This window comes from Cucumis melo, chromosome 9, assembly GCF_025177605.1.
Source record: "Cucumis melo cultivar AY chromosome 9, USDA_Cmelo_AY_1.0, whole genome shotgun sequence".
In the NCBI taxonomy this organism is placed as follows: Eukaryota; Viridiplantae; Streptophyta; class Magnoliopsida; order Cucurbitales; family Cucurbitaceae; genus Cucumis; species Cucumis melo.
The window spans coordinates 8,826,852-8,839,995 of record NC_066865.1 but is presented as its reverse complement, the minus strand read 5'-3'; the positions used below and the strand labels follow the sequence as shown (position 1 = coordinate 8,839,995).

The window sequence follows — 13,144 nt, the reverse complement described above, 5'->3', positions numbered from 1 at the left end:
GTATCTAACCAAAGTAGGGTTGTTAAGGTGGACCTATGTATACCAGGTTGGCATGCGATATGATTAGATGACGACTGATATTGCAGAGTGCATTAACGCAGTTTTAAAGGACACAATTTTTGTTATTATATTTTTTTTGTATTTTGAATTCGTATGCTTTTAGATTCAGTACGTGTATATGTGTTCATGTAAATGAAATTAATATCAAAATTACATTTACTCTATTATCTCTTTTTCAATTCATTTTGATAAATGAGAATGCAACGAAAATCTCATTCAGTGCGTTTTTTATATTTGTTTTTATTTAATCTCCCGGGTAAACTTTTGTATGAAATCAATCGATATTTTAAACGTGTCAACTCTAAAAACTGCATCTTTGTCAAAATCAAGGCATATTTGCCCCGATATCTAATAACTATTGCCTTTTGTTTTTCATCCCGGGGCAACCATGACCTAAAATTTAATAACGTAAATGCTTATGTTTTTCATCTCAGAGCTTCACGGGGAAAATTTGGCCCGAGATTTAATAACCTAAATGTTTTTGTTTTTCATTTCGGGATTTCTCGAGGCAAAGATGGCCAGAGATCTAATAATCTAAATTTTTCTGTTTTTCATTCTAGGGCTTCTCGAGGTAAAGTTGGCCTAAGAACTAATTACCTAAATGCTTCTATTTTTCATCTTGGGGCTTCACTGGGCAACTTTGGTCCGAGATCTAATAACTTAAATGCTTCTGTTTTTCATCCGGCTTCTCGTGACAACTTTGGTTCGAGATCTAATAACTTAAATGCTTCTGTTTTGCATCTCTAGGAAACATTGGCTTGAAAACTAATAGAATATATAAAGGATTCTCCATTGTATATTAATAAGTTTAAATTTGTGGAGTTGAATTTACATATGACTAACTTCCTCATTAATTACATATGTTCAATCTCCTTCTAATCACCATTTAACAAAGAAGAGTTTATCAATCTCACTACAATTTATTAAGCCCACCGCAAAAATTGATAGAACACTCAATTAAATAGCTAACACAATATTTAAATAAAAAAATAGTACAAGAAGGCTATATTAGCCCTAAATTGTATTGTTAGTTGTCAACGAAATAAAAGAATGTTATCTGGGATTAAGGTTCGAAAAGAGGAGCGAATTACATTGTACTTGAAAAATTTACTACAATAAATCTCACAATTACCCAAACCCATTTGTGGTAGTGCATCTCGTACATGATATAGTGGCGACAGTGTCTCAACTAGATTGGGCTTCAACGTGAAAACGCAACGACGATGCAGCAGAGTCAAGACTACGCATCACATTTTGTCGAGTTCTTTCACCAGGTCTAGATCTGACGTCAAATCATTAAACAAATTGCATATATTGATTCATCCCTCGACCATGTCCATCATGCTCGAAATCCAGTGGCATCAACCGATGTTGTAAGGAATGTAGATGCAGTCGACGTTCATCCATGTTTTGTTATAGTTCGGTAATTCGCCCATCACATAATTCAAGACGATAAAGTCTTTAAACCAGGTGTACTGAACATCGATCAAACGAGTGCCCCTCTTAATCTCCTCGTACAAACTTGGGTTATGCCTTAGGAAATTTTGTATCGTAGGGTCAACCAAAACACACAATGTTAATAAGTTGTTACTAACAATTTAATCGAAAATTGTTTAAACTTAGCATGATGGTACGGTTGACCATAGTGCAACTTTTCTTCATATGCGATGCATCAGTATTAACCTTATTAGTGTCGATTATCTGTAAATGGTAAGAAGCAACTCATTAGTGTCAAAGATAATTGACATAATGGAAAACATACCAAATTGGGAATACATACGTCGTCGTCTATGAATGTGGTCGGGGTTAGGAAGTCCATGAACCATAGAAGAACCTTCGAGCTTCTCACGGTCTCCTTTGCTCTCATCAGGTTTAAGAGGTATGCGGAGAATTGTTTATCAAACTTGACGGAGATCTTGCATATAGGATTTTACAGGCACACCCTGTTCCTTCTCTTAGCCTTTTGTTCATGTTCAATAGTTGGACTCTGCAATTTCTATGGTATCCCTCTCTTCCTTGTCATCCTATACTTAGGTACAACATCCGAAAAAATGAAAGGCGATGACCTCTACGTCAAAATCGATAAGTTGCACAATTCATAATTCAATATTGTAAGTGTTATTACTAAGATCACCTTATAAAGTAATACAATTCATAAAAATATTTACCTCCTTTTTCGACTCTAGCAAAGGTTGGACAGAAGTTGGTGAGACATCCTCATCTCTCGAAGGTATGTCAATCAATATGATACCATCTCCGAGGTCTTTACTGATGGATGTTCTTGTCTCATTGTCAATGGGTTGGTCATCAATGATTGGAGGAGGAACATCCACGAATACACTATCCACCAAAGTGTCAACCTTCGGTGCATTGAACGACATACCTTCATTACCACCATAGAAGTTTTTGGAGTCAACCACCTTACCCTATTAATTAAGCAATATAAACATCAGGATTACTCCTTAATTAAGACAAAAACAATAAACATGTGGACTTGAAGATAATCATACCTTAGCTAATACCATTAAAAGTTCCTTTATGGTCCATAACTCGGCTATAACAGATGACTGCATTCAGTCTAAGAGCTCATCCATTTGATCCAATCTGGCTTTCAGGCGACATACCTGTTGCCTACAATCAAACGTCGCTTGGGGTCTATTAGGCTCAATAGGTTGCTCTATAGATGCGGTGGGGCAACCGACGTGTCTAGGAGGAGAATGGAGATGCTAGATAAGAGCATAGGCAAGGGGATGCTCGACATGAGAAGCAGAGGGATGTCCGACATGAGTGTGTGCAGGGGCATGCTCAACATGATGAGAAATAGGGTCATCTCGACCTTTCTCGTAACCTTCCGTCATCGGAATTTTAAGACTCTGATCCAAGTAAGCACACTCGTCATCCGTCAGACCAATCTCATGTATGGGGGCCTAAAATTGGAACATTAATAGGTTTTAATTAAGACCTTAAACCTAATACTATAATGAACGTGGATGAAGAAAATGAATTGTAACGTACCATTTGTGACACGAAGATCTGTGATTCAATCACCTTCAACCCAAGTGAGTGTGTGCAACTCCATTGCATGATGCGTGGTATCGCATCATTCGAGTCCCTATTGGCAACCCTTTCACTAATTGACGACACTATCTTGTAGGCACAAACCTACAAATACAATGATATTGTTTATACAAGTATACAACTACTGAAAAAATAAACATAATAATCGTAGAATTACTAACCTAAAAGGCGAAGAGAAAGTCGTAGAGGCTATACGACTTCGAAGACTTGCCATCCGTAAGTTTCTTCTTGTGCAAGGTCACTTTTCCATGAAGTGCCCCTTACAAAGTAGCAAGGATCTTGGACCATATCAACTTGATCACCCTAGTTGTAGTCGATGGAGTCCTCCCAATTGTCAATTAAGGCCGACATGGTCCAATCGATATGTTGCCTTCTCTTTTTGTCCATCATCACACAAGCTCGATGAAATAAAATATAGACATCTTTATCGCATCCTTGTCACTCTCAAACCAAAAGGTTAGGTAATCCTTGTCCAACTCAGAACCATTCATGTTTATCCTATCCCCAAATATAACCTTCTTAATCTAAGGGTCTTTTCCTGTTCCAACTAAATCTCACGTCTGGGCTTGTACCTCAATCTTATTATGATATCAAAATTCTCCCGTCCGAAGGAGACCTTATCACCCAATAATTAAAAGCTAATTATGCTATCTCACCTTTTTTGAACCTCTCTAAACAAAATGTAATGGCACAGAGGTCTATTCAACACCAACTTTCACATCCAAAAAATGTTCAAAGATGGTTTTCCTAAACATATAAAGTTGCCTGGGTGTTAATTTATTTTTTATACTTGAAACGATCTTTAATATATGTGAACAACATGTCAAGTTTGTAAGGAAGAAGTCAGAACTGTGGATTATGGTGACAAGAGGCATCTGCAAAACGGAAAGAACATATAACAGAAAAAAATAAGTCTTATGTTCTAAAACTTGGAGCAATCTCGGGCGAGAACAACATGAAATACCAATTGAAATTGGGCAACATTACACCGGGATGCCACAATATAAGGGTTTTACATGCATATTGTGATGTATCTAGGCCTAATCTTGGATGAAATTGTCACTGAGATTACCCCAGAAAATGCATGTGAAACACAACGAATCTCGGGATAAATTTCATCGATCTCGGTTAAGATGCTTCATCTGCATGATCCCAGATTGATGAAATTGTTGAGATTCATCAAAGGAAAGCGCATGCATTAACTTAAAATAATGTTCTATATTCAACTCCAACAGAAAACAAACTACAAAATCTCTCATTTGCCTCAAATTTCACAGAAAACAATATAACATAAACTAAATACTAAACCATAAACTATGTAATCGTTCAAAGTAATTCACTTTCAGAGATTTAAGTTCGAGAGCATGACTTCTTGAAATTTCTGGAAACAAAAATCAGATAAATGTCTTCGATTTTAGGAGCAAACTCGTTTAGTCTCGACCGAAATGAGTTTAGGGTTGAGGGTTGTGAGAATATCTAACAACATTCGGGCTTCCAAAGATATTTTGGTCATTTCATAAAACCCTTTATTTTGAAATTAAAAAATAAAAACATATAATCTCGGAGTCGATCTTAACCGAGAAGGACCCAGAAATTATGTTAAAGAGTTTTTCAAGCAAATGGAGAGTGTAGAGGAAGCCAAATAATTAAGCTTTTGTTTTTTGAGAGCACCAGCAAGAAAAACCTTATAAAATGGGGATTGCTAGCAGAAGCCATGAAGGGGGGAGACAACTCTCTGTTAGAGAAATTTTAAAAAATTATTTTTAGTATTAATCTTTTAATATTATGCAGTTGCAATAAATTAATTGAATTTTTTTTGTGTACATAGTCGCCTTTCAAATCAGAAGTTGCGGGAAAGAGGCATCTAATGTTCGAGCTTCCAAGGGTTTTTAGTCATTTGATAAAATCCTTTATTTTGATTTTTTTTAACAAAAGACACACAATCTTGGTGGTGATCTCAGCCGAATGGACCGAGAAATTATGTTGAAAAAGTTTTTTAAAATTTATGAAGAATCTTAGTGGAGGTTGATTGAGATTGACCAATTGACCGAGAAAAACAAAATTACGAGTTCTTTAAAAGTGTGCTATTTTTGAAATGTAAAACCAAAAGTGTGCTATTTCTTAAGATTTTTCCATTTATAAGTCCAAAAGAAGGACACGTTAAAGGGTGAACGAACAGGTTGTACCATTATGTACCATGGCGAAATAAAATGAACTATACATCCCGAATTGGAATCTTAACACCCAATTTTAACAATTACCCTGAGAAATTCAACATGGAGTTGGGGACATGTTATGGGTAGACCGATAAAGGATAAATGTAAGAGTAAAACCAAGAGAATCGCATAATCCAAAAAAACAAACCCAAGAACAATCGGAAAGAAGCTCGAAGGAGTTCTTGACAAATAGGAAGAAGGCAATTGGGAGAATATACATTTAGCCAAACTCAACCTTGGAAGCCAAGGCCAATAACCCCTTTGAGTGGCCAAGTCAGATTCCCCTCTATTTTAGAACATTCCCAGTGGCGCAAGTCCAGCCTTGGTGTTCGATTTTCAAAGAAGAAAATGAAGCAAACTAACCCTAAAAGAATAAGAAAGAGACCTGAACTCTAGTATACATAAAGCCTATAAGCCCTGCAAATGTAAGTTGATTAACTCATCCCTAAAATCTACTTTTACTATGACAAGCATCATTCCAATGTGTTATCTTCTGATTATTTTGTACATGTGAAAATCAGGTGAGATTGTTTGGGTACATTTGACCATCAACATCTGCTAAAACGAAACCTCAAACGTGGGCCAAGCAACTAAAATAGAATACTAACCTTATCTTGCTAGAACCACCAAAAATACGAGAATACCAGTTTCTTTTTTTTCTTTTTCTTTTTTTTAATTTAAGGCACATTTTGGTCGAATTAAAGTATGACCCACTTGAGCATGTAAAATGGTGAAAGAAAATTGCATAGTGAAAACTTCTAAATTATATATAGAATTGAGGCGAACTACATTATAAGAGGAGTTTGATGCCTGTTTGAAAAAACTTGTAGTACGTATCTTTTAGATTTCAGCTTCTATATCTTCTCTTGTGTTTAGTTGGAATAGCTACACAAAATTTACAACCGAAAGAAGGAAAAAGAAGAAAACTTGCAAAATATGTATTATATACAAACTATCTTCATTCCTCTCTGGGAATCCATCTACTCCACCACAGGCTCTTGCCTTGTCGACTTAGCTCATCCATGCTTTCGTTTAACGTTCTTAAGATCTTCCGTTGCAGCTTCAGAATCGAGGCCAAAGCATTTCTTTCGGCATTTCCTTTCTTTTTTGGCTCCATTTCCTGCACAACAATCAGAATTTACATTTGAGAAGCTCCATGAAAGAACCAACCTTTTCAAACATCCTTTCAGCTTCCTCATAGAAGAATGAACTTAGGAAAAAAAAAGGCATTTTTCATAAACCGACTTTGAGCTCCAGAAGCTGAGCTTCAGTGAAACCGCCATCCTGCTCGGTTCCTGATTTTGCCATTAGCTGAATCACCCAATTAGCAGCTTCAGTGTAGTCCTGTTGTGTAGCACGAAAGAATTGCAGCCTCAGTTTCTGCACCAAGGACAAAGCTAATAAACCTTCCCTGTTAAAATACGGGTGAGCTAAAGCTGCTTTAGCGCTCGTTCTTTGCCTTGCTTTGTATCGAACCATCGATGTAAGGAGTTCCCATCCTATTCCTTCATCTAAATTCAACAATTCAAAGCCCTTCCTCAGGTCAGAACTAGCACGGGGCTCTACAGTTTTCCTCCAAGCAACTAAGTCGTAGTCACATCTTTTCAACTGACGGTTGAATTGTATTAGTCCACTGTCTGTCCGCATTGCTGGAAATGCCTATGAGAAGAAACCCGATTGCAAGTCACTAATAAATTATATGCATAAGTTAAAAAAAGGAAATTGCATCAAATGACAAAAAACTTAGAAAAAAGCAACCCATAACATCTCTTTTTTGCAAATTACAAATATTACAAATATGACATACATCAGACGGCTATCAAAGGGTTATTAGAGAGTTATCGCTTTTAAATTTGCTACTTTTGCAATTTAGAAAATGTAGTGACATGAATCCTATTATCATAAATTTTTTTGTTATTTTTGCAAACGCCATTAGAAAAATCACCTCTTTTCTGCATTCACCATTATGAACTACAAGATTTAGGGTTCATCCACTTACATGGGATTGCAAAGTGACTAATGAAACTAAGATTCAGTGTGATATATTAATATCCACTCACCTAAGAAGATTTGACTACACGCCTTAAAACGAATATATATTTGTTCTAATTTAACAACCTCATAACTAGTTTTATTACACACGGCCAAGTTATATGGAAGAGTTATTGAACGACGGTATGAACTGCCAGGATGTCCATAAGAAATACTTGAAAATAATCGTACAAGATTCTACCTTAAGATCTCACTGTCAAGGGGTACCCTTCATTTCTTATGAACTATAGGATGATTTTTTTCTTTAATGAAAACAACATATGAACAAGAGGATGACGTTACAATAGACAGTAAGTTAACTACAGACCAAGGTCTACACTGAATAAATATTGACCCAAATGAGGTTAAATTACAGGAAATTTTTAAATAAAAAATAAAGCCAAATACTTTTTTTCTTTTCTTTTTTAGGATCCCCTGTAATAATAAGAATTTCACCATCTATACATTGTTGTGGGTATATTCATATCATAACAAGTAGATAATAAGAAATAGTATCTTATTGAGACTCAAACTTGTAGGGAAGAAAATTTATGGATGAAATAAAATATGCAATTTATATCCACTCCTCTTTAAATATCCAAATATACTCATGACGGTTATTACAAGTCTAGTTCCTAACCGGTAATGGTTGTGCTTATTTAGCCCTAGATTTAGAGAGTTTCTCTTGCAGCTCTAAGCTTCCGATTATTAAAAGACTTCATAGCATTGACATAGATGGTAGTTGCTTAAATGTTGATATAACATGTTGATTGTAAGAAGAAATGATTTGACAAAATGTGTTCAAAAGGACTAGTACAGCTAGATAAAATAATGATAGATGGCTTAAAAGGCTCGATTGGACAATTGGGTCAACATATTTTAGATCCAAATCATGGTCCACCAATTGCCAGGCTACTACTTTGCGTCTTATCATGCCTAATCATTGCTCTTCAATCCAATCAACATGTCAGGTTATTATTAGAATGATTTTCAATGATGTCAGTGAAAGAAACTAATCAGAAACTAAATTAAAAATCTAGGACCAATATTGGATCTTTTCATATTTCAAGAAATAAGTAGACACAAGAAATAAAGTTGGTAGACTACAATAATAACAATTTAGGCAGTTAAGGCAACAATAGACTTACCATCTGTAAGAAGATGAGACCGGCACTGTAGATATCAAATCTATCTGGGAGATTCATCTGTTAAGGACACGACATATCATCAAAGTCAAAGACCATAAATGAAGCTTAGAAATTTTAGCATCGCCACATGGATGTTAACAATGCTGCACCTGCCATAAGACTGGAGAAAGGGCAGTTGCCACAGGAGCTGAGGGAGCAGATGGAGTTTGTGTGCTCATGATGTATTGCTCTGGGGCAGCATATCTTCAATGGAATAATCATACATCTTTATAACAAACTTAATATGGAAAAGCAAGTTCAGTAGTTTCAAATCAGAATTGCTAAAAATACAAGTAATGAATAATTTGGATTAGCCACCATTCAGTTTAGTGCTTGTTTCTAGAAAGGAACTGACATTGCTTTAAAATTGATCCTGTGCGACAGTGAAGTGGACATCACAGTCAAAGGATGATTATATATATCTTTCAAAAATTACAGTCAAAGGATGATTATAGATATCTTACTAACATTCCTTATTTTTCTCAGAAAATAAACTTGTGCTAATAAGGGAGAGAATACGAGAGTATTGACAGGAACCAGTTTCATTTTCAACTGAAACAAGGCAACGATTGCAAAATGAGGAAAATTCAGAGAACCTTACGCTTCTGTCCCAATAGGTTTTGTTACATAATTAGAGAGAACATACCTAGGGTCCAATAGAAACTCCTTTGGAATATAGTTAATGCCAACTCGCAAATCAGCAGCGGCTCCAAGATCAATAATTTTGAAAGTGCGAGATCCTGCTCAGGTTTAAAATGAGATAAGAAGAAAAATAATCACATAAATGTGAATCTAGGCCATACACATTCACATTTGCTGCTAAAAACCTTCAGAGAAAATGATATTCTGTGGCTTGATATCCCTATGCACAATCCCAGTTGAGTGAAGACTATCCAGTGCAAATAAGAGCTGCCGCATAATTGTCTGAATGATTCTATTCTCCCTTTCCAACCCTTTGGGCAACTGCTGCCCCTCGCCGAGAATCATCCTCTCTACCTGACTTTCAAAAAGTCACCACTCAGCTATCTATTTTGGAAGTTTTTTAGTTGCAGCAATTAATTAACGTCAAATTAACTCCTAATTCAATTCATAAGTACTATATGAACTCTATGAACATAATGTGACATCTATGAACTCCCAAATAAAAAACATAAATTGTCATTCATACTAACTGATTCCAACAGCATTCTAAGAAAATAACGGCCAAGAGAAAGTACCAACATTGTAGGGGAACTCTTTGCTTTGCATTAAATCGGCCAATGTAGCTTCCCCTTCAAACTTCCATATGAGCCAATATTCACCATCTCCTTTCTTTGAAGATTTCTGGGAGTAAATTCAATATTAGTTAACAACAGAAAACTATATATAATAGATAATTAATCATTTTATGTAATAGCAAGTTTTTGAAGTCTTAAGGCTGCATTTCGTAACTACTATGCTATTTGGTTTCTCTTTCCCTTTCGACAATGTTATTGTAGTTTTTCAAATGTATCCATAAATTAAATTTGGAAGAGCATGAATTGGCAAATATAAAAGAAAATGGTTGCTATACATTATTTATTTATTTATAAAGAAACTTAACTTTCATTAAATTGAAAACAAAAGGGAGCAAAACATGGCTTAAAGGTGTTCAGGATGAGGATCCTTAATCACAAGATTCACAACCTTACTTGAGTAGGATCTATGCTACAGGATGTACAGCTGTTTCTTTGCGTTCGAAGGATGAGGATCCCTAATCCTAAAATAGAAGGATCAAACAAGAAAAATGCATTCAATCTCTAAAAAAATGATAGAATATTTTGTGTTGCAAAGCCATCCCTAATCGTAAAACGGGAGGATAAAAGAAGAAAAAGGTGATATAAGAAACAATAGAACTTTGTTGCGAACCACTCCAAGAAGAGGGTAGGGTATACTAACTTAATCTTAAAAATTAAAAACCAAAAATACTTATGAAACAGGCAATTAGCAAAATGATCTTTGAATTTGAAGGGTTAATATAGCCAATAGATCCATATGAGAAAAGTTTTTAATTGATAGGTGGTCTTCCCAAAGGATCCTTATATCCTCAATTGTGTTCTTCTGTTGGGTCATACATTCAGATTGCAAAAGGAAATTTTATGGAAGAATCTCGTTTCGGCTCTTTTGTGGTCAATAGGATGGAAAGAAAGGATAGGACATTTGAATAAAAAAAGACTACTTATAGAATTTTATCTTGCCTTTCTTGGTGTAATGTGAATTCTCTCTTTTCCTCCTATTCTATTTCCTCTCCTTTATGCAATTAGAAATGTTTATTGTAACTCCTTTGGATTGGAGTTTCTTTTTCCCCTTAATTTGTAATTTCAACATCAATGAAATTAAATTTTATTACCAAAAAAAAAATAAAAAAAATAAAAGCCACAGGAGCAACACCTCAAGGAAGCCATACATAAAGTCTGCACAGCTATTAGCACAAGCACGCCGCACTCGCTCATTCATCCAAATTTCAACTGCACCATACTCAGTTGCCTTTTTCAAAACAAGGTCACCTTCCTTCTGGTAAAATAAGAAAATGACATTTTAACACCTGTAAATGCATTTTTGCACATACAGTAGGTAAAGCTAGTATTCATTTCATAGTTTCGGCTTCCTCCAATAATACTAAATCTAAAATCAACAATCATTGTGAAGACGATCATTAGACAAACGATAATTTGGCATGGCATATGATTAGAAGTGTTGATTTGAACTTTTCTTGAACCATGCTTTACCCAAAGCACAAGAATCAAACGTAAAAACTCCATTCTATTTTCTTTTTCCATTTTTCATAAGAAATTGAACTTTCATTGACAAACATAAAAAATATGTCCACACCATGAGCTCTAGGCCTTAAAAATAGCCTCCAATCCAAAACAATAGCACCTAATTGATAATTACCGAAGGCCTGAGAAGCCACCACCCACAAGAGAGTACTAACCCAGATAATTTCCAAAAAAAACAAATGCCTCAAGACCGATCAACCCCTCCACCTCGTACTATTTCTTTCAAGCCAATAACACCACAAGATCAAAAGTAAATAATAAATAAATAGATAAAATTTCTCTCTATCCTAAAAGGGAGGGAATAATCACAATCTCCTCTAACATGGATCTTCAATGTATTACCCCAAAGTAGTTAAAAAACGACCTCACATCAACTGCAAAAAAAAAGGGCAACTCCAGGACAAGAGCTCAATATCCTACAGTCAAAAGTCCAATTTAAATTTCATCCCATATTCATTTTTAAAGGAGGATAATGATCAACTTTAAATAAGGTACTCGTAGAACAATCATATGAGAACATAAAATTAGAAAGGAAATAAAACATGGCAAGCTCATAGTGTACCTTGTCTGAAGGGTTTTTAGCCAGTGACACTCTATAGACCACACCAAACGCTCCTTCTCCCAACTTCTTTCCCAAAACAAAATCATCCTGCAAATGAAAAACTTAATTTCCTTAACGTTCTGCCACTTCAACGACTCAAAATTGTCCTCAAGAATAAATCATTAAAGAAAACTGGAGAAATAAAGAAACCAGAAATTGGCAAACCTTTCTGAAAGTGGGTCTAAAGATCCTCTCAACAAATGCAAGAATAAACATGTCAAAGAAGCCAGGAGCCACCCCAGGAGTGGCCCAGAGATAAGAAAGAGTACCCAAAGCCAGAATGGCACCAGGGATTGTGAGGGTTAAGCCATTAGACTTGGGTAAAGTGCTCCTGTATATGATATCACCGCACTCCATCACAGTACAAGGAAGCCCCACACCCACACCCACAAAGAGATTATGAACCACATGTATCAGGTCACCGCCCAGAGCCGAAACCAGTACATTTCTGGGATTCTGAACGGATACTGTCCAAAGATAGGGCGATTTGTGCTTAAACCTGAGCTTCTTCCCGAGAAATGGCGAAGTGGGTTGTTTCAAATGGTGCAGCTGGAGGTTGGTCACTCCTATACTAAACCCACCTGCTGCTGCAGCAACGGCGGCCATGGATGAACAGAGTGAAAGGAGTAATCCGAAACGGGGAACAGAGTTGATTGGATGAAAGAAGCTTTGAATTTCGACCACGTGTATCGAAATTTCATTTTTGGATTTTTTGTTTGTTACAGGACAGTTTAGTTTTCAGGTAGTTTGAGATTGTGTGGAGGTGAATGGCTGTGTAGGATTGGAGAAGTGATAAACACCACAAATGAAATGAGAAGGACAGGCTGAGTTGCGTATTTGTAATTTGGGCTTCTTTCTTGCTTCGGTTTCCAAGTTTATTATTACACTCATGGGTTGGTTCCTTTGCTTTTGTGATGCTAACTTCTCTAAATTAGTTTCTCTAAAGTTGGATATTTTGACACTCAAACAACCATATTTGTTGAAATGATAATCATGATATTCAAAATGTTAGGGTTGCTTAGTGTCACAATCGTAGCCTTTCAAACACGATTGTGCACTTGTTTTTCTCCGTCATCCAGTTTGTCATATAAAATCCGAAAACCACAGACAAACTCGCGATATGATGTAGCTTCCTTTCACTTTCTTGGGAAAATTGTTTTATAAAACGTGAGA

At 35.8% G+C, this 13,144-nt stretch overlaps 1 protein-coding gene across 5 annotated transcripts; it reads right to left on the bottom strand.

The window, feature by feature from the left end:
- Positions 1 to 6,167: 6,167 nt before the first annotated feature.
- On the bottom strand, positions 6,168 to 12,764 carry LOC103503342 (serine/threonine-protein kinase STN7, chloroplastic). 5 transcript variants are annotated; one of them, XM_051090406.1, is made up of 10 exons: positions 12,137 to 12,764; positions 11,933 to 12,019; positions 10,982 to 11,104; positions 9,790 to 9,895; positions 9,400 to 9,564; positions 9,219 to 9,312; positions 8,683 to 8,776; positions 8,534 to 8,590; positions 6,600 to 7,013; positions 6,168 to 6,474 (listed from the first exon to the last, which is right to left on the bottom strand). In XM_051090406.1, exons 1-10 carry the CDS (start codon positions 12,575 to 12,577, stop codon positions 6,313 to 6,315), a joined length of 1,743 nt encoding a protein of 580 aa, XP_050946363.1. In that variant the 5' UTR covers positions 12,578 to 12,764; the 3' UTR covers positions 6,168 to 6,312. The 5 variants fall into 5 exon arrangements, with proteins under 5 accessions (XP_050946363.1, XP_008465726.2, XP_050946364.1 ...); XM_008467504.3 differs by having other exon boundaries at positions 9,400 to 9,568; positions 9,794 to 9,895; positions 12,137 to 12,756; XM_051090407.1 differs by having other exon boundaries at positions 10,982 to 11,101; positions 12,137 to 12,756.
- Between the last annotated feature and the right edge of the window lie 380 nt (positions 12,765 to 13,144).